This window comes from Mercenaria mercenaria, chromosome 1, assembly GCF_021730395.1.
Source record: "Mercenaria mercenaria strain notata chromosome 1, MADL_Memer_1, whole genome shotgun sequence".
In the NCBI taxonomy this organism is placed as follows: Eukaryota; Metazoa; Mollusca; class Bivalvia; order Venerida; family Veneridae; genus Mercenaria; species Mercenaria mercenaria.
Genome location: NC_069361.1, coordinates 46322049 through 46346498, shown reverse-complemented (window position 1 = coordinate 46346498; position 24450 = coordinate 46322049). Strand labels below are relative to the sequence as shown.

Here is a 24450-nt window from a genome sequence, read left to right as displayed (position 1 = left end):
TATACACTCTAGAGGCCACTTTTTTGCTCCAATCTTCCTGAAATTTTGTAAGAATGTTTGTTTTCGTAAAATTTTGGACAAGTTCTAATCTGGTTCATGTGGGGTAAAAAACTAGGTGACTAGGTCAAATCAAAGAAAATGCTTGTTTACACTCAAGAGGCCACGTTTTGTGGTCCAATCTTATTGAAAATTGGTCAGAATATTTGTCTCAATGAAATCACTAGGTAGAACATGTTTACAGTGTTATGGTGTGTTACACAGGTGAGTGACTTAGGGCCATCTTGGCCCTCTTGTTTTATTTCAGATATGAAAGGCTTTGGCCATGTCAGTTTTCTACTTTGTATGAATGAGGGGAAGTGATTTGAAATCTGGCAACCCTAGTTAACCTCAAACATCTCAAATTAAAAATTTTTGCAGTGGTATTTGATTAAAATTGTAAAATTGTATCAAAATTTAAAAAAAAAAATATATATTTTCAGTAACTTGAAAATTTGATATACTAGTAATGATTTGACTGAAACCCAACTCTTTTGTTATGAGATTCAAAAAGAGTTTCAATATTTCAATTTGGAGACTGGCTTTTATCCACTGTATGTCAGATGGATATTGTTCTGGCATTGCCCATCTGTCCGTCCATCCATCTTCTACCATATGTTTTTATTTGTAAGTTGATTTTATATTATTTGGTGCATGTGAATCTTTATATTATTGTCCCTGATTGGTTAAAAATGACAATTTTTGTAGTTATCTTTGTCTTACTATATTGCTCTTAGTAGATATAATATATAAATTACGGTACTTAGGAAGCTTTTCAGACAATTTTGTCTGAATCTACACTTAAACACTAGAGTTATTTCCATTAAATCAGTAAGAAACTGTAAGTTTAGTAAAACCAGTGCCATATCTTTGTAATGCTTTAATTTGGCATATTTTGTTGATATTTTATATAACAGTTTACCAACTAAAACTAAAGAGCAAATGTCTTCTCATTTGCACTATTTACAAATGACAAATTTGTATATATTATGACAGTATGTATGGCATCTCTTCTTAGGGATAACAATTCATTATTAATTTAAATGATTACTATGGTGTCTGTTAATTTCTTAGGAATAAGAAGCTTGTAGTCTCAACAGAGCACACACTCTTTCACCAGCACACTAATTGGTGGATTATCAAAATCAAAATTAATTAAATTGAATTCATATTTGTTCAATGGGGTTGAATTTGGGCTTGAAGGAACTACTAAAACCATGAAAATTAGACCTGCATGAATAATAATGTTTTCACTGTACGGGCTAGTTATAATTTATCTGAAGTTTTTATGCCCCCGAAGGGAGGCATATAGTTTTTGAACCGTCTGTCGGTCTGTCAGTCTGTCTGTCAGTCTGTCCGCAATTTTCGTGTCCAGTCCATATCTTTGTCATCGATGGATGGATTTTCAAATAACTTGGCATGAATGTGTACCACAGTAAGACGACGTGTCGCGTGCAAGACCAAGGTCCGTAGCTCAAAGGTCAAGGTCACACTTAGACATTAAAGGTCATTTTTCATGATAGTGCATTCGTGTCCGGTCCATATCTTTGTCATCCATGGATGGATTTTCAAATAACTTGGCATGAATGTGTACCACAGTAAGATGACGTGTCGCGCGGAAGACCCAGGTCCGTAGCTCAAAGGTCAAGGTCACACTTAGACGTTAAAGGTCATTTTTCATGATAGTGCATTCGTGTCCAGTCCATATCTTTGTCATCCATGGATGGATTTTCAAATAACTTGGCATGAATGTGTACATGTCGCGCGCAAGACCCAGGTCCGTAGCTCAAAGGTCAAGGTCACACTTAGACGTTAAAGGTCATTTTTCATGATAGTGCATTCGTGTCCGGTCCATATCTTTGTCATCCATGGATGGATTTTCAAATAACTTGGCATGAATGTGTACCACAGTAAGACGACGTGTCATGCGCAAGACCCAGGTCCGTAGCTCAAAGGTCAAGGTCACACTTAGATGTTAAAGGTCATATTTCATGATAGTGCATTGATGGGCGTGTCCGGTCCATATCTTTGTCATTCATGCATGGATTTTAAAATTATTGGACATGAATGTGTACCACAGTAAGACGACGTGTCCTATGGAGACAGCTCTTGTTTTCAGTGTTTTTCTCAGTGTATGGTTTAGTTATTATTTTACAGGTTGCAGCAAGTGGTGACTGGGAAAAAGTGTTTACAGGTTTCAGTTTCCGAGAGTACAGGCAGATTCTTATACAGGCCACTATAGTGTACATCAAACTAAATGTAGAACATTGTACTAATCACAGGCAAGTATTCTAGTGTCATAGTTTCTGAGAGTACAGACAGATCCTTATTCAGGCCACTATGGTGTACTTCAGACTGAATATAGAACATTGTACTGATCACAGGTAACTATTCTAGTGTCATAGTTTCTGGTATGACAGACAGAGCCTTATACAGGCCACTAAAGTGCTGTGGATCAAGCTGAATTGAGGACATTATACTGATCACAGGTAACTATACCAGTATCATAGCTTTTGAGAGTACAGACAGTTCCATATACAGGCCACTATGATGTGCATCAAATTGAATATAGAACATTTTACTGATCACAGGTAAGTATTCTAGTGTCATAGTTTCTGGGAGTACAGACAGATCCTGATACTGGCCACTATAGTGTATGTCAAACTGAATGTAGAACATTGTACACATGGCAGGTAAGTATTCTAGTGTCATAGTTTCTGAGAGTACAGACAGATCCTGATACAGGCCACTATGGTGTACTTCAGACTGAATATAGAATATTATACAGATCACTGGTAACTATACCAGTATCATAGCTTTTGAGAGTACAAATAGATCCTTATACTGGCCACTATGGTGTACATGAAATTGAATTGTACTGATCACAGGTAACAGGTGTTTTACAGGGACTATAAAATTCTGCATTTGAAGGCTCTTATCTTGGATTTTGAGATCTGTGCTAATGCTTAGTTTTTCAAGGATGGGTCTTGGGAAGTAGAAGGTGTGAAAGTCACCAAAAAAGCGAGAGAACTTTTCTGTGACTTGTAGGTCCCTATGTCACTTTCAAAACTGATGTAAATCTAAAGAGATGATTTTATTGGCGGGGGAGGCATATAACTGGCAGAGTTTGTCGATCTCTGGTTTCTGACCACATTTGTTTATACAGTTGTAGGACTAGACCCAGATATCTCTAGATGAACATTTTCACACATTCTGATAAATATATCTCTACTTTACGTTAGAAACATTCTTATATACTTGAATTTGCTCAACAACTCATACATGCCTGTATTTTGTTTCAGGATGGGACAAGCCTCATCCAAAAAGGTAAGTCAATAAATACATTTAGCTCTAAAAGTATATTTAGAGCTGTCTTTCTTGCCTTGGTGTTAGTGTCCATGTCTTCATCGGCTATGTTCAGGATGAGCTGTTAGTATAGGTGAATGATCCGGCATCTATCGTCCATCATCGACATTTTTACTTAAACTTCTCCTCTGAAACTATAGGTCAGAATTTTATCAAACTTTATCAGTAGCATCCTGTCATTGAGCTTTCTCAAATTTGTTCAAATGGTTCAGCTTGGTCCTTTTTAGGGGCCACCAAAGCTGCTTATAGAAAAACCTTGAAACAACTTTTCATGAACCACGTGATGAATCTTCATCAAACTTGATTTGTAGCATCTTTGATAAGGTCCTGTCCTAAGTTTGTTCAAATGGGGCCAAGTGCCCCCTTTTAGGGGTCCCTAGAGCTAGGAATAGAAATACCTTCAAACAACCTCTTCTTATGAACCGCTGGATGGATCTTCATCAAACTTGATCTGAAGCATTATCATAAGGTCCTCTTTCAAATTTATTCAGATGAGCACAGCTGGCACTTTTTATGGGCAGCAAAAGCTAAAAAGAGAAATATCTTTAAATGACTTCTTCTCATGAACAACTGGATGGATCTTCATCAAACTTGGTCTGAAGCATCATTATAAGGTCTTCTCCCAATTTAACTCAAATTGGGGCAGTTTGTCCCTTGTAGGGGCCAATAGCGCTAAAAATAAAAATAACTTAAATCAACTTCTTCTCATGAACCAACTGATTGATCTTCATCAAACTTGGTCTGTAGCATTAATATAAGGTCCTGTGATGACTCTAATCAAATGGGGGCAATCAGCCCTTTCTAAGGGCCACTAGAGCTAAAAACAGAAATGCCTTGAAACAACTTCTTCTTATGAACTGATGGATGGATCTTCATCAAACTTGGTCTGTAGCATCATTATAAGGTCCTCTGCCAAATTTGTTCAAGTGGAGGCACTTGGCCCCTTTTAGGGGCTGCTAGAGCCAAAAATAGAAATGCCTTTAAAGGACTCTTTTTATGAACCACATGATAGATATTCATCAAACTTGATTTGTAATACCCTTTTAAGGGCTGCTAGAGCTAAAATAGAAATACCTTTAAACAACTTTTCATGAATTGCTTAATGGATCTTCATCAAACTTAGTATTAGGTGTAATTGTAAGGTCCTGTCACAAAGTTTTGGGGCACTTGGCTGCTTTAAATGACCACAAGATTTATGGATAGAAAAACCTCCTCTCATGAACCGCTTGATTGATTTTCAACTTGTTGCATAACATCATGGTAAGGTCCTCCCCAAAATTTGATCAAATGGTTCTGCTTTGTCCCTTTATGGGGACACCAGAGATAAAAGTAGAAATGTTTTTAAATAACTTCTTATCTAGAAGTTTATTTCTGATGGTAATGCATTTTTGGCCTTCACAATATAATATAGAAATAAACCTTTAGAGAAGTATTATTTTAATGAACTTATTGAAGTATGTCACCAATATTGGTCAAAATCAAGGTCAGATGATCAAGGTCTTCTTCAGGTAAGCGACTTTGACTCATTTGGGCATCTTGTATTCAGAAATACTGGAAAAATGTTTTATCCACTTCCTCTCTGTTATACTTTTACATAAATTTGACACAAATGGAAACTGTTGTCGAGTATCATCATCCATATTAATGTATTAATCACTTTAATGATATCCAAAGTTTCTGCAGGTGTGCCCTATTTAACTATAAAGCAATGAAAAAGAAGAGCTCGCTGTCTCCTCTTACAGGTCTTGGTACTTTGGAATTTCATGTTAAAGTTTTTGATGCACTTTCACTCTGTCTATGTTATTATTTCTGTATGAATTTGATTTAAAAATTAAAAAATAGTTTTTCTTCTTGATCATCATATAACACATAATCCATTAGTCTGGCAGAAATATTCACTTAAGTATGACCCTTTTACACTTATGCGATAGGTATTTCAACAACAACACGTATTATGTATAGTTTTTTTTAGCTCGACCATTCGAAGAATAGGGGAGCTATGATCCTACTCGCCCCGGCGTCGGCGTGAGCGTCACACAAATGTTAAAGTTTGCGTACCACCCCAAATATTTTCAAAGTCCATTGAGATATTGCTTTCATATTTTGCATACTTGTTTACCATCATGATCCCAGTCAGCAAAAAGGAGGAGGCAACTCTATCAAGCATTTTGACTGAATTATGGCCCCTTTTTGACTTAGAATATGCTTATTGTAATGTTAAAGTTTGCATACCACCTCAAATATTTTCAAAGTCCATTGAGATATTGCTTTGATATTTTGCATACTTGTTTACCATCATGACCCCAGTCTGTAAAAAGGAGGAGGCAACTCTGTTAAGCATTTTGACTGAATTATGGCCCCTTTTCGACTTAGAATAAATGTTAAAGTTTGTGGACCACCCCAAATATTTTTAAAGTCCATTGAGATTTTGCTTTCATATTTTGCATACTTGTTTACCATCATGACCCCAGTCTGTAAAAAGGAGGAGGCAACTCTATCAAGCATTTTGACTGAATTATGGCCCCTTTTTGACTTAGAATATGCTTATTGTAATGTTAAAGTTTTACTCATTGCTTATATTATACTATCAAGCACTGAGAATAGTCGGGCGCGCTGTCCACTGACAGCTCTTGTTTTTTCATCTCATCAACGTTTCGGCTAACGCCTTCATCAGAAAAATTCACATATAAACAACGGATGTAAAACTGATAAGGTAACGTCAAATAGTCAAAATGTTAATCAAAATATCGAAATGCAAATACATATATAATCTATAAGGTACTATCCCGGATATGAAAATACCAAACATTTCCTATAGTAAGATTTTATATGCCCTTACACTTAGAAATTCTGGTTTGTATTTGATACACTTTCACACTATCTCTGTTATTGTTAAATGGATTTTACTCAGATTTAAAATATTTTTTCCACATCATCACTTGCATCTTATATGGCAAGGTCCGTAAGGTGTAAATGTGTGTGACATTTTTCTTTTGGGATGGTTGAAAGTATGGAGACCCAGACCCTGCTTAATTGAATCCATGTTATCAATTCAGAAACTTCACACATGAAAAGTTTTGTTTCCTCTGACAAAACCATATTGCAGGGGTATTAATCACGCCAGTGATAGCTCTAGTTTCCTCAGGTTTGCCCTTTTCACTAATCGGCATCATGATCAAACTAGCTGTGAGCTCTGACTCCTCTGGCAACTGTTGTGTTATGGGTTTCTTTTATAGACAGAAACAAATAAACAGAACTGAAATACATCATCCATTTTTATACGCCCGAAGGGACGTATTATGTTATGGTCCCGGTGTCCGTCTGTCCGTCCGTCCGTTAGCAATTTCGTGTCCGCTCTGTAACTCTTGAACCCCTTGAAGGATTTCAAAGAAACTTGACACAAATGTTCACTACACCAAGACGACGTGCAGAGCGCATGTTTTGGAGGAGTCATTTCAAGGTCAAGGTCACACTTAGGGGTCAAAGGTCATATGAGTGCGTTTCGTGTCCGCTCTGTAACTCTTGAACTGCTCGAAGGATTTCAAAGAAACTTGGCACAAATGTTCACCACACTGAGACGACGTGCAGAGCGCTTGTTTCGGATGACTAGCTTCAAGGTCAAGGTCACACTTAGGAGTGAAATGTCATATGAGTGTATTTCGTGTCCGCTATGTAACTTTTGAACTGCTTGAATGATTTCAAAGAAACTTGGCACAAATGCGACGTGCAGAGCGCATGTTTCGGTTGACTCGCTTCAAGGTCAAGGTCACACTTAGGGGTCAAAAGTCATATATGACTTTGCTTTGTGTATATTGCTCTGCATTGCAGTGCTCGTTTTTATTTTGCAGATCCTTTTTTGTTCTCTTACAATAATTTTTGTTTTTGAATTACTTCCCTTTTTTGTTACTATAAATAGCTTATTTTGAAACTTTTTTATTATTGGCCGTAGGGAAAAACCGAGACCACTTTTCTGTGGTACAACATGGATGGTACATCCAATTTTTAGATGTATTTTGACATAACTTTAACTGGTAAGAATTTTTTGGTGGACTTAAAATTTTTTTTATTTTTTTTTGGAATTTCTTCTTTTTTGTTGTTCCTGTCCTTTGGGCTTCAACAGTCAAGTTTTTTTTAAATTTTGCTCCCATCCTCTGATGTAACCCTTCGGGCGTATATTGCCCCGCTTGGCGGCGCTCTTGTTTACAGAATGAATCAGGGGAGTGGTAGTCTAGTGGTTAAGGTGTTGGCCGCTCAACCTGGAGTGGTGGGTTCGGCCCTTGCTGGGATCACAACCACTCCTTCCCATATGACATCAGTACTGGTTTTCCCAGGAAATGGACTTGAGAGTGTCAAATCAGCTTGAAGCTTTCATTATAATGGAGCTTAAATAAATTGGTATAAACTAAAACAATTGAAATAGAAAATAACAGAATTTTATTATATATATCTTTTCTATATACAGTGCATAGATTAATCATGATAATGTGAATATGTACAGTGCAAGTAAACATTTACAACAAAAGGATACAAAAACACACACATTCTATAGATATTGAAGTGGAACAATTCATTGAATAAACTACATTGGGAATTCAAAATTGTGTTTCTTATTTACAGCTTCTTACAAACTATTTTGAATTCTACCTATCTTTGACTTACTGTTGTACAGTTAGTGCAAAGCCAGATTCCATTATTATATTTAAAACTCCACCTGAAGTTCTTGTAGTGTCTTAATTACATAATTTCTATTTTGTGTGTTTGTATATTTGTACTTGTTAAAAAGACTGTTAACAGGAAGTTCTTCCATCAGTATGTGTCATGGGGTCTCCTTGGTGGAGTTGTTAAAGTTGCTGACTTTGAATCACTTGCCTTTCACCGCTGAGGGTTCGAGCCCTGCTCAGACCATTATGAGAGGAAGCTATCCAGCTAGCTTGTGGAAGTTCAGTGTTTCTACTTAGATGCCATCTTGTGCTGTGAAGTAATATTTGCAGTGGCACCAGAGGTCTTCTGTCATCATTAAAGCTTTAAAGCCACCATATGACCTAAATTTTGTTGGTGTGACACCAAAATGAAAATCAGTGTCCATTTATTCAGTGTTTTTAGTTGTGATGTCGGCAGCAGTAAATGTATCTTACTTCAGCTCATAGACTTTTACAGTATTGCTGTCATAATGAGTTACAACTAGTTTGTTCTGGTGAGGATCAAAGCAGACTGATGATGGGCAAGATTCTGTTTTGATGATGCCTAACTTTATTTTTGAATCCTCACTTATCTGGACAATATTTGATGATCCCCACCCACAGACCAGTATGTTTCCTCTTTTATCTGTACATACTCCCCAAGGCTGAACTAAATCAGGATCAGTAAATGTTGATAGATAATTTCCCTGTATGTCTAGAGTTATAACACCTTTGTTGAAATTAGCCACATACACACGGTCACTGTTCGTACTCAGACTTATATGTCTAGTCTTACTGAAAATTTCTTTGCATGACTTGTCAGTTGTAATTTTATGTAACGTGGTGCCACTTATATCATGAATATAAACTGTTTTGCTTTCATCAGATATGAAAAATTTCCCATCATTGAAGGCGAAACCAGAACAGTAATGATCCATCTTCAGCTTCCTTGTTGTTACCATCTTGTCTCCTAGTGATACAAACTGTATAGTGTTGCTGTTCAGACTTACTGCAGCTTCTTGTTTACTGGTTAGACATACAGCAATAGGTCCAGCCTCCAGAACTAGATGGTCTGTGATGGTATCTGTAGAAACATTCAGATGTTTCAACTTTCTGTTATTAAGATCAGCAAGCAGCAAGGAGCCATCCTCAGTAAAACAGGATCCATATATATAACATTTACTTTTGTCTTCTTTAAGCTTAATGTCAATATTCCTGTGCTGTTTTACTTTGTATGCTGTAGTTCTTTGCTTGTAAGTTGCTTCTGATGTTGACACTTGTCCTAATGTCTTTGATTGTTTTAGGTAGTTTTTGATTTTCATATTGGCAGAAAAACTTATTTCCACTTCAGTTTGTTTTTGTATGGAGCTTGTAGAACTTCCAGTTTTAATGATATTTTTCTGAGCAATTTTGACACATACAAATTCTTGGGCTTTATTACCATTAGACTTTTGCAGCTTAGCAGCAGATTGTTCCAGGACATCAATATGTTTCTCGGTTTCCGTGATCTCACACTGTAGATCTCTTTCCATACAATTATACTGTGCATCAACTTCCTTGAGTGATTCAGTTTCAAGTCTCTTGAGCTCAGCCTCCAGTTCTTTTCTGTAGTTTATGATAGAAGCAGTTGCTTTCTGCTTTTGTTTCTTTAGCTCACTGAGGATTTGTTGTTTGTTTTTCTTTATATCCTCGACATCCTTCTTTGCTGCAAGAAGATGTTTCTGTGTTTGATCAGAAGCTGATTTTTTGTATAGATTGTCAACTTCATCCGGAATGGAGTGTATATTTTGACATGTTCTGAAAAAAAAAGATTATAATCATATGTACAGTCAATTTCTTTATTTTATTTGATAGATGTTTCCTAGGATGTTCTATTTTCCCAGATACTTTAAATTGTTTATATCTTATATCTTAATTTGTTGACTAGAAAAATTTACACATGATTGAAGCTAAAATACATTAAGAAGGAAAATCATCATCATGTTTAGCAAGGTTACGTATTCTCTAGTTCCTGCTTTCACTTTTGATCTAAAATTGACAGAATATGAGAAACATAAAGTTCAATTTTATCATTCATTTCAGATTTATAATTGAATTTTCCTAGACAATTTCTGATTTCATAGTTTGCAACCTTTAAAGGTAGCCCAAATTTTAGGTTAGCTCTAGATGCAGTACTGATGTTATTGGTGGCAGTAAAGTATCATATACCTATGTTAAACCTAACCCTAACCTCATATCAGTGTACTGCCTATAGTCATATTCAATACTGCATAAATTTTGTTTGTTTGTTCTGGGTTTAATGCCGTTTTTCAACAGTATTTCAGTCATGTAACTGGGGGCAGTTAACCTAACCAGTGTTCCTGGATTCTGTACCAGTACAAACCTGTTCTCCGCAAGTAACTGCCAGCTTCCCCACATGAATAATCAGAGGTGGAGGACAAATGATTTCAGACACAGTGTCTTTTATCAGATTGTTACGGAGAACATACGCCCCACCCGGGGATTGAACTCGTGATCCCACGATCCGTAGACCAACGCTCTCCCTACAGATTTTAATGGTTTAACATGTTATTTTACAGTATGTGATCTTCAAAGAAATCATAATCTGAAAGTATGTACCTGCGATTTATAGCCAAATCTAAAAGTATTTACCTGTGATTTATAGCTCAATCTGACAGTATTAATCTGTGATTTATAGCTTAATCTAAAAGTATTTATCTTTGACTTGTAGCTAAATCTGAAAGTATTTATATGTGCTTTGTAACTAAATCTAAAAGTATTTACCTGTGATTTATAGCTACACAAGTGGCACAGACAACCTCATCATGGTTCTTACAGAACATATCCAAAAGTTTCGCTTTATGAATCGGGCATCTCTCTGTTGGGAAACATGGTAATGATGACTGTAAACCATGTGTACTGAAATCAGCTTTATCCAGCAATTTGTGTCCTCTCATTAATGGAAAAGCTTTGTGTATGTCTGTACATGGTATACAGTAATAGTCCTGACATTCTACACAATATTTTTCAGCTTCACGCGTGATATTTTTCCCAGCACACACACAACATTTGATGTTAATAATTTCATCCGATGCATTGTCGCCACCCTTAGCCGCCATTTTATTCAGTTATCAATTTTACTTCCTTTTCAGACAAGATTTAAGATTTTTTATATCTTTATATCTTTGTTAGAGTTGTACAGGTATATCACTAATAACTTTAGTCAATATGAAAGATGATATCTTTGGCAGGTTTAAAGTTTATAACCATGTCCCATATAGCATTCATACAATGTATAAATCTAGATTGCTATCAGTGACTAGAGTGTTTACATAATTTGAAAAACTTTATACAGCAATTGAAAATGATAAAAAGAAATTTGTAATATGTGTATGATACAAAATCCTAGTACAGCTGAATTCCTTATATTTTATATCAAGTGTCAGTAGCATGACTAATTCTTTAATATTGTATTGCCATGGGTAAAAACAAGTGTTCTAATTGTAAATATAATGTCTCTGAAATGCACAAAATAATTTCAAATTTTCCTTCTATAATAAATGCTGTTGAAAGAAAGATGGCTTTTCTTAATCAATATCAATCTGGAGGCACAGGGTTTTATTGTTAACAGTAGGTCATTTGATACAGGAAAATTTAATACAGTAGTTGGGTAGAATGGTTTTAAGGTTTTACATGTGTGGATCAATACAGTCAAACCTGTGAACAAAGACCACTCTTCGCAACAGGCAAAAGTGGTTTTTGTTCACAGGTGGTCTTTATTTGGGGTGAAGGGTCACTTCTCAGTCAGCAGTTATAATGCTGATAAAAAGTATTTTTGCAGCTTCTCGCTTTCTATATGTTCTATGTATTAATTCAGCCGGTGCAAACTTGCAAATTTTCAATCAAGCAGTGATTATTATGTTTGCTGTAATGCGAAAGTTGTGAAAATTCGGCAGATTTCAAATATTTTCATACCGGAATGGTCCAGCTTGGTCGTTATTGGGGGGCAAATATGATCCTTGGGAATGAATCGGGCCGGTCGCTGGTCGCGGTCGCCAGGTGGTCGCTATTCACAGCCTTTTTCCGAGCATTTTTCTACGGGGGGACCAGAGACCGGTCGTTGTCGACAGGTGGTCGCTATTCACGGGTGGTCGCTAGCACAAGCTTGACTGTATATATATATCTGAAGTAGGCATCACCTCCTGTCCCATTGAATGGTTTTGAATAAATTGTCTTTCATAGGCATAGGATCACTTTGATTGTAGGAGAGGTTGTGGGTCATCATATTTTTTGCCCCACATCTGATTTTTGTCCCTTATATTTTTATTTTCAAGGAAAAAGCAGTAAATTAAGGTAAAAAGAGCATACAGATAATACTCATATTTGTGATAAAATAGTACAGTATATTCAAGTACAAATGGTACAAATGGAGATGGAGAGAATGCTTTTCTTCTGGTGCCAATAATTCCAGGAAACAGTTTGATAGGTTATTTGCCATGGGTTTTAACCCATTTTAGACACCAGAAAGTTTTAAATTTTAAATTTTGGCTTTTATCTGTAGGATGACTTAGTTATAATTAAATTAAATTTTACTTGAAATTTTCAAAAAAAGTTTTTTCTGTTGCCAGAATTTTACATTGGGACATTGGGAAATGTACATTTTTGGCCATAAAAGAAGTTGATATTGATGTAAAACTTGTATCTGGAATTCACAAAAATAAAACCAAAATTCACACACAAACAAGAGGGTCATGATGACCCTGGATCGCTCACCTGAGTAATATGAGCTACATGTTTCAAATGTCAAACTGATGATAAAATATTAAGAAAGTCAGTCACTTTGATAGTCAATGAAATTCAGTTTTACGATTTGTGTGCAAAACTGTGTATGTCATCAAAATTTCAAGGCTCTAAAAATACAAGAAAGTAGGTCAGTAGGTCAAGGTCACAGTCAAGTAACATCATATTACTTGGGGTCATCAGGTAATTATAATTAAACAGTCTTGGAAATAGGATCAGATGATTTTTTAAGTATTTTTCCTATATAACTCACATAATAACTAAGTGACCCCAAGGTGGGGTCTCTTTTAACCCCAGGGGCATAATTTGAACAATTTTGGTAGAGGACTACTAGACAATGCATCATACCAAGTTATCAAAAGCCTAGGTCGTATGGTTTCAGACAAGAAGATTTTTAAAGCTTTTTCCTATATAAGTCTATATAAAACTTGGGACCCCCAGGGCAGGGCCTCTTTTCATCCAAGGGGTACAATTTGAACAATTTTGGTTGAGGACCATAAGACAATGCTACAAACCAAATATCAAAGGTCTAAGTGTTGTGGTTTCAGACAAGAAGATTTTTAAACTTCTTTTCCTTTATAAGTCTATGTAAAACTTGGGACCCCCCGGGGCGGGGCCATATTTGACCCTAGGGGATTAATTTGAACAATCTTGGTAGAGGACCACTAGATGATGCTACATACCAAATATCAAAGCCCTAGGCCATGTGGTTTTGTACAAGAAGATTTTCAAAGTTTTCCCTATATAGGTCTATATAAACCATGTGACCCCTGGGGCGGGGCCATATTTGACCATAGGGGGATAATTTGAACAATCTTGATAGAGGACCACTGGATGATGCTACATACCAAATATCAAAGCCCTAGGCCATGTGGTTTTGTACAAGAAGATTTTCGAAGTTTCCCTGTATAAGTCTATATAAACCATGTGACCCCCGGGGCGGGGCCATATTTGACCCAAGGGGGATAATTTGAACAATATTGGTACAGGACCACTAGATGATGCTACACACCAGATATCAAAGCCCTAGGCCCTGTGGTTTTGGACAAGAAGATTTTTTAAAGATTTTCCTTTCGGTTGCCATGACAACCAGAGTTCTGCATGGAATTCAATTGTTTGAACAATTTTGAAAGGGGTCCACCCAAGGATCATTCCTCTGAAGTTTGGTGTAATTCTGCCCAGTGGTTTTCAAGAAGACTTTTTTAGAAATTGTTGACGGACGATGCACGACGCACGACGGACATCAAGCGGTCACAATAGCTCACCTTGTCACTTTGTGACAGGTGAGCTAAAAACCTGTTACGGATTTTGTGGATCTGACAGTATTGTAATATACCTGGTTTATGTACTTGTACTGACATGATTATTTAGCAACTTTCAAATTTGGTATTATTACATATGATGAAACAAAGTACTGCATTTGAAATGCAGGGAATAAAAGTGTTTACACTAATATTGACGAACTACATTTTCAAAAACCAGTGACAATGAACTACATGTTCTGAAGCTGTGTAATAAAACGTAATAGACAGCATTTTGGGCTAGCAAGTCAGATATGTTCGACGTTCTGGCCAATATCATTTATCTGGTGAAGCTTCCTATGAAAGTACTTTGTTTTAAACTTCATAAGAGACTTACAAGAGACTTACATCAGAGTTTCATAAAAGGTCTGCATTTAAATTCTGTGAATATTTTAAAGTTTTCTATGTTAATGTCTGAGGCACTTTTTGAAAGAAATTATATATATTCTATATGTACTCCTATGGTCCTACCAGTACAAGTCTGAAGTCTCAACCTATTTACACTGTGAAGTCCACTTAATATTCAGAATCCATCCATCCTTCTGTTTGTCCATTGGAGATAACTGTCAACTGATCAACTTTGTCGTCTGCAGATTTAGAAAGGTTTTTGTCGAGCCTGCTTGCGGTGAGCTGGATATAGTCGTCACTTTTGGCGGGTCGGTGTATGATTGTGCGTCCGTCCATGCGTCTGTCCGATTTTGTCCGGACCATAACTTTGTCATGCACTGACTAATGTTGTTGATATTTGGCATGAATGTTGCCCTCAATGAGAAGGAATGTCTTGCGCAAACCCCATGTTCCTATCTCAAAGGTCAAGGTCACAGTTGGAGGGCAAAGTTCAAATTGAAGTTTGTCCGGACCATAACTTTGACATGCATGGACCAATCTTGTTTATATTTAGCATGAATGTTAACCTCAATGAGAAGGAATGTCATGCGCAAACCCCATGTTCCTATCTCAAAGTTCAGGGTCACAGTTTGAGGTCAAACATCAAATTGAAGTTTGTCCGGAGCATTTCTTCTTCATTTATGGTGGGATTTTGATGTAACTTGGCATGAATGTTCACCATTATGAGACAGAGTGTCGTGCGCAAGAACCGGGAACTCTGGGTCAAAGGTCAAGGTCACAGTTAGAGGCCAAAGGTGTGACGGGCTCGACATTCTGCCCGTGGGCTTGCATAATGTATTTCTAGTTTAAAAAACTTGGCATAAATATTCACCATTATAACATGACTACTTGCTATATGTCATGCACACCACCAGGGTCAACAGCTCCAAGGTCAGTGTCACACTTCAAAGTTTTAGTTTTTTTTTCAGGTTTTAACTCTGTCATAATTAAGTCAAGGGCTTTTAAAATTACTTTCCATATATTTTCACCATAATATGACAATATTTCACACACAAAAAAACAGGTATCCATTATCAAAGTCAAGGTCACATTTACGGGCCCAGTGGTATTTATCATTCTATTCCCTGTCTGGTCCTAATTTCTTGACATCCACCAATGAATTTTGAAGTAGTTTTAATTTTTGAGGTACATTTGTAGAAAATAGTTTTACCAAAATGTTAAACAGGTCAAAACTGTTACAAAACGCTAAATATACTTACTTGTACAACCTAATTCTATTTTAGGGACATAACATGTTTGTTAAAAATATTTCTTGTTGTTTTCATTCTGCTACTTTTATGTCTTTTACAGGCAAAACCAAGTGATGTAGAAGTGATACTTGACCCCGATATTTACCACAGTGAACATGGCATAGTGTCCATAGGGAGTAGCCATCTTGATTCAGATATTTCTTTCCCCATTAAATATTCAGCTGAGCTTTGGCCTGCATTGAAATCTGCACTTAAGTTTCCTAATACAGAGCTTCAAACAGGACACCATGTAGGTGATATAGATATTGGTAAGTATATCTTTTTGTGCTCAGGTGAGCTTTTGTTACCCGGTCATTGTCGGGCATCGTACGAGGTCTGTCAACATTTGTCTTGTGAATACTCTAGAGCCACAGTTGTGACCCAGTGTTTATGAAACTTGGTCAGAATTATTATTTTGATGACCTAGGTCAAATTGGAATCTGGGTCATGTGGGGTCAAAAACTAGGTTACACGGTCAAATCAAAGGAAAAGCTTGTTAACACTCTAGAGGCCACATTTATGACCCTATCTTTATAAAGCTTGGTTAGAATGCTTATCTTGATGTACAGTTACTGTACAAGTTGAAATCGTATGTGGGGTCAAAAATTAAGTCATTAGGCAAGTTCAAAGGAAAGTCTTATGAACACCAGAGTCCACAGTTTGTTTGAAACTCGAGAATTGGTCAGAATGATTGTCTTGATGACTTATTGGTGAAGTTCAAATCTGGGTTATGTGGGATCAGAAATAAGGTCACACAGTCAAATCAAAAGAAAAGCCTGTTAACACTCTAGAAGCCACATTTATGACCATATTTTCATGAAACTTAGAATGTTTATCTTGATGATTCCTAGGCTGATTTCAGATCTAGGTCATATGGAGTCAAAAACAAGGTCAGTAGGCCAGATAATAGGAAAACCACATGTTAATTTTGAAACTCATGAGAAATGGTCAGAGTGTTTGTCTTGATAAAATCTAGATCAAGTTTGAATATCGTTCATGTGGGGTCATAAACTAAGTCACACAATCAAATAAAAAAACAAAAACACCTGTGTTTGTGCAATAGGGGCTGCATTTTTGACTGGATATTTGTGAAATTTAATTAGAATGATTTTCTAGATGAAATCTAGTGGCTCAAGTTCTAATCTGGATCATCCGGGATAAAAGTAAGGTAACCTGGTCAAATCGAATAAAAACCTTGTCTATACAATTATAGCTGCATTTTTATGTGATGTGCATGAGTCTTGGTTAGAATATATGTCTTAATGAAGTCTCGTATGAGTTTTTATCTAGGTCATGTGAGATAAAAAAACTAGGTCACCAGGTCAAATCAAAGAAAAAGCTTGTTTACACTCTAGCAGCCACATGGTTGATTCTATCTTCATATTTTTTGGTCAGAATGTTTGTTATGAAGGCTTAGAAAATTTCGAATCTGAGCCACATTGGGTCAGAAACTAGGTTGCTAGGTCAAATCAAAGGAAAAGCTTGTTTATAATCTTAGAGGCCATTTTTTTGCTCCAATCTTCCGGAAAATTTGTCAAAATGTTTGTGTTCACGAAATCTTGTAAGAGTTTTAATCTGGGTCTTGTGTGGTCAAAAACTAGGCCAATCAAATAAAATGCTTGTTTATTCTCAAGAGGCCACATGTTTGGTCCTATCTTAATGAAAATTGGTCAGAATATTTGCCTCAATGTAATCACAAGGTCAAATATGTTTACAGTTATGGTGTGTTACGTATGTGAGCGACATAGGGCCATATTGTCCCTCTTGTTTCCATTTGTTGATCATCAGTGTCAGTGGTAACACTTAAGAAACTGCTGAGTTAACTGAATTAATATAATTAAGTTGTCTTAATTCCTGGATATATGAAAATCAATTCTGATGTTTTTTACACTGTCTACACTGATGTAATTTAATGGGAATTCCTATAGTTTTTATGCGCATCTTTGTGCGCAGCCGACACTGTCTATGGAAAATTGAAGTGAAGTCAACATTTGACATACAGTCTTAAATATGAGGAATCATGAATAAAATAACATTTTTCAACAAGTTTTATAAGTAATCAAATGTTGATACTGGTTTATGTTGTATTAACATGTATCATGCCTGACATGTATCATGGAACTTGCCATTTGTGGCTGTGTTTTGACAGCGCATTTTAGTACAAAGACAGTATTATTCATATAATGTTAGACAATTAACTTTGTACTGGTAAGACAAATATCTCCTTTCAGATCATTAAGTATTCAGATATAGAAAGGATTAAGATTTTTAAAAACTTTTTTTAACTTCTAGCAGATATAATATTTTTAATTTGGTCAGGTTCGCGCCATTTTTCGTCCAAACAGGTGTTGTATTCAAGTGGTCTAAATATAAAATATAGCCTGGTGACCCATACTTTTTCGGCCATTTTTATGTTCACAATACAATTATCTTTACACAAAGAAAACAGGAAAAATATCTATGAAACAGTTTTTTCAAAATTTGAAAAATTATTCTTTACAATGAGTATTTTTCATTGAAAAAAAGTTCAAAAAAGTGAATATGAAACAAGATTATTTTTTTTCATTTGTACCCATAATTGTAATGACATAGTATACAAATATTACTATGATATGAAATAAGTATAATAATATGATAAATTCTATAAAAAGAATAAACCTTATTGAGCCGTCTTGATGCATATTTTGGTTGGTATTTATAAAAAGGCAGAGAATTATGAAAATGTAGAAAAAATCGCTAACGATTTCAGCAACAGTGGGTGTGTTCGAAACATTTTTTCACAAAAACAAGCCTGGTGATCCATTGTTTTTATTTGTTTATTGTTTTCAGCACATATTTTCCTATCATATATAGACTCATTGTTTTTATTTGTTTATTGTTTTCAGCACAAATTTTCCTATCATATATGTGAATTTGAAAAAAATCTATGAAAGGTAAAAAACTATAGGAATTCTCTTTAAGTGAAGATTCACAGTAAAAGTTAATATTGGTGTCGGCCAAAGTAAGATCTGTAGTACATACTATTATAGCACAAAAGTTCCTTGTTAAGTTTTGAATATGGGAAAGTAGATCCTGGCATCAAAGGTTGTACATGTTGTCATTGTACCCCCCGACAACAAAGTTGTAAGTGGGGGGTATACTGGTTTCAGGTTGTCTGTCTGTCTGTCCGTCTGTCTGTCTGTCCGTCTGTCCGTAGACGCAATCTTGTGCGCTCCATCTCTCCTTATCCCCTTGACAGAATTTAATGAAACTTCACACAAGTGATCAGTACCAACAGTAGTTGTGCATGGGGCATGTTAGGTTCTTTTAGAAAAAAATTTTGCAGAGTTATGGGACTTTGTTTTTTTGTTACTATACTATATACATAGACACAATCTTGTGCGCACCATCTCTCCTCATCCCCTTGACACAATTTAATGAAACTTCACACAAGTGATCAGTACCAACAGTAGTTGTGCATGGGGCATGTTAGGTTCTTTTAGAAAAAAGATTTGCAGAGTTATGGGACTTTGTTTTTTTTGTTACTATACTATATACATAGACACAATCTTGTGTGCACCATCTCTCCTGATCCCCTTGACACAATTTAATGAAACTTCACACAAGTGATCAGTAACAACAGTAGTTGTGCATGGGGCATGTTAGGTTCTTTCAGAAAAAAAATTTGCAGAGTTATGGGACTTTGTTTTTTTGTTACTGTACTATATACATAGACACAATCTTGTGCGCACCATCTCTCCTCATCCCCTTGACGCAATTTAATGAAACTTCACACAAGTGATCAGTATCAACAGTAGTTGTGCATGGGGCATGTTAGGTTCTTTCAGCGACAAAAATTGCAGAGTTATGGGACTTTGTTTCTTGTTAACATACTATGTACATACAGTCTGCATATGCAATCTTGTGCATGCCTAATCTACCAAACCCTTACACACAATTTAATGAAACTTCACACAAGTGATCAGTACCAACCCTAGTTGTGCATGGTGCATGTTACATTCTTTTAGATAAATATTCTGCATAGTTATGGGACTTTGTTTTTTGTTACTTTACTGTATACATACAGTCTATATACATACAGTCCACGTAATTATGCAATCTTGTGTGCGTCAAATTGCAATGTACTGTGTCAGTGCATGCGGGGGGTACATTCATCACCTTTAGTGATAGCTCTAGTTATCTCTGTCCATAAAATTGCTAGACATCCTTGTGAAATCCAGTTAAAAATTATGTCTCTGATTTAAGTTAGAAAACAACACTTTTTTTAAAAAACTTTGAGTATTTTACTTTGTTGAATTTATTGTAACTTTAACAGATTACTTTTAATTCATTTCGAATATGTTTTCAGTTAAGCAGCTGTTTTCAATGACTGCTTGCAGTCTTTTAATGACTTCATAGGTTTTAAAATGATGGTTAGTTGTGATTGTTTTCGGGATTTTATTAGATTAGAATGAGCCAAAATTAGTGATCCAAAAATTCAAGATTTATGATATAACTATAATTGATGTATTTACAGATCAACAGTGTATGAAGATGCCATACTTCACAGTAATCTGGGCAGGTCTCAACAGCAGGGTACTCTTGTGCTCTCACCTACCATTGGGACATGTTCTGAAAGACAACTCCTCCATGTTAAATATACTGACTGGTACCGCACTTTCAAATACTTTGTCGGAACCAGGGAACCAGTATGGAGATTTACAACAAGTGATATCAACTGCAAAAGACTGTGTAGATAAGCGATTCCTGGTCGTATTAGACTGTTACCAAGGTGATACAGAAAACACTGAAATCATGGTGAATAGGGCTGTTCCAACTGGTTCCTGAAGACTGAAAATAATGTCGTAAGGATTCACTAGGGAATTTCCAATGAAATGCATCTCTAAAATCTTAACTCAGTGTTATAAAACTGAACTTAGAGACTAGTCGCAGAATGTATAGTGTAATAATTATTGAAATTTCATGATCATGCATGCTCGGAAAAAACTTATCAGGTAAGTCTGTTTTGAAACTGTTCAAGGAATGTGTCATTGTCACTAGTGATATTCAAGAGTGCACACAGAAACAGTCAGTGAGATGCTTGAGGTTGGTCTTTAGCATGTGTTCTAAGTGTAAGCTGCAGTATTTAAAAGCTGTGTTCAAGGGTTAAATTTTTATGTGTGAATGTTATTTTAGCACACATTTTTGTGTATTTTAAAATTTGTTCGAAACAGACAAAACAACGTTAGATTTAGCCATAAGTTCACATGTCTTTATTTGCGTACAATGAACTGTGTTTACAGTATATAATAAAAGAAGAAATGGAACAGGTATTTCTTAAGTGTTCACGATTTGATGAAGCAGTACAAATTATAAAAGATTTAAGTTGATAAAGCATTACACAATAGATTTCTGAACTTGGACTTGCCCTGTTAATTTTTATGCCCTCGGCATCTACTGATGCGGGAGGCATATAGTGATTGTCCTGTCCGTTCGTTTGTCCATCCGTCCGTACGAGGTTAACAAATGGGACAGTTTCGTCTAGCATCAATACCCCTTACTAGAATGACTTGATACTAATGCAGATGTAACCTGTGACCATTCCTCATCTTCAGACATCACCTTACCTCAGTTTGACCTTGACTTTGACCTCATTTTGGACTAAGGTTGCTTTATATGGGCCATCTCTTGGTTAACCAAATGGGACTGTTTTGTCTAGCATCAATACCCCTTACAAGAATGAATTGATACTAATACAGATGTAACCTGTGACCATTCCTCATCTTCAGACATCACCTGACCTCAGTTTGACCTTGACCTTGACCTCGTTTTGGACTTAGGTGCAAAATCTATCGACAAGGATGCCAGCGGGGGCATCAAGCGTTTATTGAACGCAGCACCTTGTTTTTATAGAAAGGTAGATGTCTAAATGATAAGCGTTATTTTATATCATCTATTTCATAGTCCTAAAGAACATGTCTTTTTTTATACGCCCGTTTGAAAAACGGGATGCATTATGGGAACGCCCTTGTCGGGTGGGCGGGCGGTTGGTTTGACGGGTGGCATCCACATTATTTGTCCGGAGCATATCTTCTTCATGCATGGAGGGATTTTGATGAATCTTGGCACAATTGTTCACTATTATGAGACGGGGTGTCTTGTGCAAGAACCAGGTCCCTAGGTCTAAGGTCAAGGTCACACTTAAAGGTCAAAGGTGAAATTCAAGAATGACTTTGTCCGGAGATTATCTTCTTCATGTATTAAGGGATTTTGATGTAACTTGGGGCAATTGTTCACCATCATGAGACGGAGTGTCATGCGCAAAAACCAAGTCCCTAGGTCTAAGGTCAAGGTCACAGAGGTCAAAGGATACTAGAATGAAAACTTTTTCGGAGCATTTCTTCTTCATGCATGGAGGGATTTTGATATAACTTGGCACAAATGTTCACCACCATGAGGTGGAATGTCATACACAAGAACCAGGTCCCTAGGTCTAAGGTCAAGGTCACAGAGGTCAAACGTCAAATTCAAGAATATCCGGAGCATTTCTTCTTTATGCATGGAGGGATTTTGATGTAACTTGGCAGAATTGTTCACCATCATGAGACGGAGTGTCATGTGCAAGAACCAGGTCCCTAGGTCTAAGGTCAAGGTCACACTTAGAGGTCAAAGGATACAAGAATGAAAACCTTGTCCGAAGCATTTCTTCTTCATGCATGGAGGGATTTTGATATAACTTGGCAGAAATGTTCACCATCACGAGATAAAGTGTCATGCGCAAGAACCAGGCCCCTAGGTCTAAGGTCAAGTTCAAACTTAGAGGCCAACGGTCAGATACAAGAATGACTTTGTCCGGAGCATTTCTTCTTCATGCATGGAGAGATTTGGATGTAACCTGGCACAATTGTACACCATCATGAGACAGTGTCATCGCAGGTCCCTTTGTTAGAATTACTTTCCTTTGTTGTTACTATATATTGTAACTTTTTCATTACTAGTGGTAGGGAAAAATCGAGACCACTTTTTTTTGTAGTACAACATGCATGTTACATCAAATTTTGAGGTGTATTTTGACCTATCTCTACCAGGTAAGGATTTTTATAGGGACTAACAATTGTTGCGGGGTTGTGGGGGGGAGGGGGGAGGGATTTTTTTTGTATATACAAGATTACCTTCCCTTAGTTGTTACTATTAATAACTTATATTCTAACTTTTTTATAATTGACCCATTATCTGTGGTACAACATTGATGTAGGGGCCTCCATGGCCGAGTGGTTAAGGTCGCTGACTTCAAATCACTTGCCCCTCATCGATATGGGTTCGAGCCTCACTCGGGGCGTTGAATTCTTCATGTGAGGAAGCCATCCAGCTGGCTTACGGAATGTCGGTGGTTCTACCCAGGTGCCCGCTCGTGATGAAATAATGCACGGAGGGGCACCTGGGGTCTTCCTCCACCATTAAAGCTGGAAAGTTGCCATATGACCTATCATGTGTCGGTGCGACATTAAATAAAAAAAAAAAAAAAAAAAAAAGAAACATTAGATGTTACTTTCAAATTTTAGGCGATTTTAAGGTATCTCTACCTGTTAAGGAGTTTTTTTGTGGACTTAAAAAACCCCAAAAGAATTACAATAAACCACAAAATTAAAATTCCATTTGTAAATACAAGTGCTAGTGTAAAGAAATTTGCTGTGACAGGTGTATATTGTGACATTCTGGCACTCTTGTTAGTATACCAGATTTTGTTTAAAATATAAACAATGAGGGTTGTCTTGTAATAATATTATCTTTGAGGTTGTAACTGTTTAATTTAGGAATATGGACAAAAGGGTGAACATTGAGAAAGCTGTTGAGTGTCGTGGTGACAGCACAGTTTTCCTTAAATATCTTGAGATCCTCTTAAGCAAAGGTCTTTAAACTTGACAGGCACGTTGCATATGATCTTAGTGAGTAGCATGATTGGAGGTTAGTGGTCAAGGTCAGAGTGGTTATTATGGAAAAAAACATTTCCTGCTCATTAATCAACTCTTGACCTGAGCACCTATTGCTTTTCAGGCACATTGACCAAGGGAAGTGGGTTACACCTACTGATTTTGAGTATAGTGTAAGAGGTCAAGGTTAGACTGACTACTGCTACAAATCCATTTCTAGTATAAATAATTTCTTCAGTATATTTTAAGAAAGATTTTATAGGCAACTAACTAACTTTGCGGGCACAATGCCAGGGAGTAGTAGACGATATTCCAATTGATAATGGGGTCAAGGTCACATTGGTTGTTCTTATCAAAACTTTTCTGTCCAATATTCTGAGAGTGACTAGACCTACGACCCCAAAACATAGCAGGCAATTTGCTAGTTGTTGGTGAATGATGTAAAATTTAGGTCAGTGGGTCTTAAGGTCACAGTGACACTTAGTTAAAAAAGAACATTCCCCATGGACCCCTCTTGATTTTGAAGTTTGTTAGTCAAAGGTCAAAGTCGTGTAAAGTGTTCAAATGGACTTATTGATTGATGGTGTTTTTCAATCATCCGTCTGTTTGCAACTTAGTGCTGCTCAATAACTTCAGAATGCTTTGACCTGTGATTCTCTTTGATAAGTACATTAGTACGGGCGTGTTTTGCTCGAGATCAGTACAATAGCTCTCTTGTTAG

At 36.5% G+C, this 24450-nt stretch overlaps 3 protein-coding genes across 3 annotated transcripts in view; 2 read left to right on the top strand and 1 right to left on the bottom strand.

Moving 5' to 3' along the window:
- LOC128557344 (RPA-related protein RADX-like) overlaps positions 1–2319 on the top strand; it is a 14796-nt gene extending 12477 nt beyond the window's left edge. Inside the window, exon 9 of the mRNA XM_053544662.1 lies at positions 2194–2319. The gene's annotated coding sequence lies outside the window, so the exon portion shown is untranslated. The remainder of the gene's footprint in view (positions 1–2193) is intronic.
- The window catches only part of LOC128557308 (uncharacterized), a 27146-nt gene extending 2696 nt beyond the window's left edge, over positions 1–24450 (top strand). Inside the window, exons 2-5 of the mRNA XM_053544589.1 lie at positions 2194–2318; positions 3339–3363; positions 15881–16088; positions 20336–24450. Coding sequence (XP_053400564.1) covers positions 2194–2318; positions 3339–3363; positions 15881–16088; positions 20336–20646 — 669 coding nt within the window. The 3' untranslated portion in view covers positions 20647–24450. The remainder of the gene's footprint in view (positions 1–2193; positions 2319–3338; positions 3364–15880; positions 16089–20335) is intronic.
- On the bottom strand, positions 7820–11308 carry LOC123539789 (uncharacterized). Its single transcript, XM_045324565.2, has 2 exons — positions 10866–11308; positions 7820–9878 (listed from the first exon to the last, which is right to left on the bottom strand). The coding sequence occupies exons 1-2, from the start codon at positions 11198–11200 to the stop codon at positions 8534–8536; spliced, it is 1680 nt and encodes a 559-aa protein (XP_045180500.2). The 5' UTR covers positions 11201–11308; the 3' UTR covers positions 7820–8533.

What these genes read in the sequence shown, in the direction of transcription:
- LOC123539789 (XM_045324565.2), bottom strand. Translation starts at nt 11,200, where the DNA reads ATGGCGGCTAAGGGTGGCGACAATGCATCGGATGAAATTATTAACATC. An exon ending in TGTGTAGCTATAAATCACAG is followed by an intron (nt 9,879 to 10,865) that starts GTAAATACTTTT and finishes TTTTTTTTTCAG; the next exon opens with AACATGTCAAAATATACACT.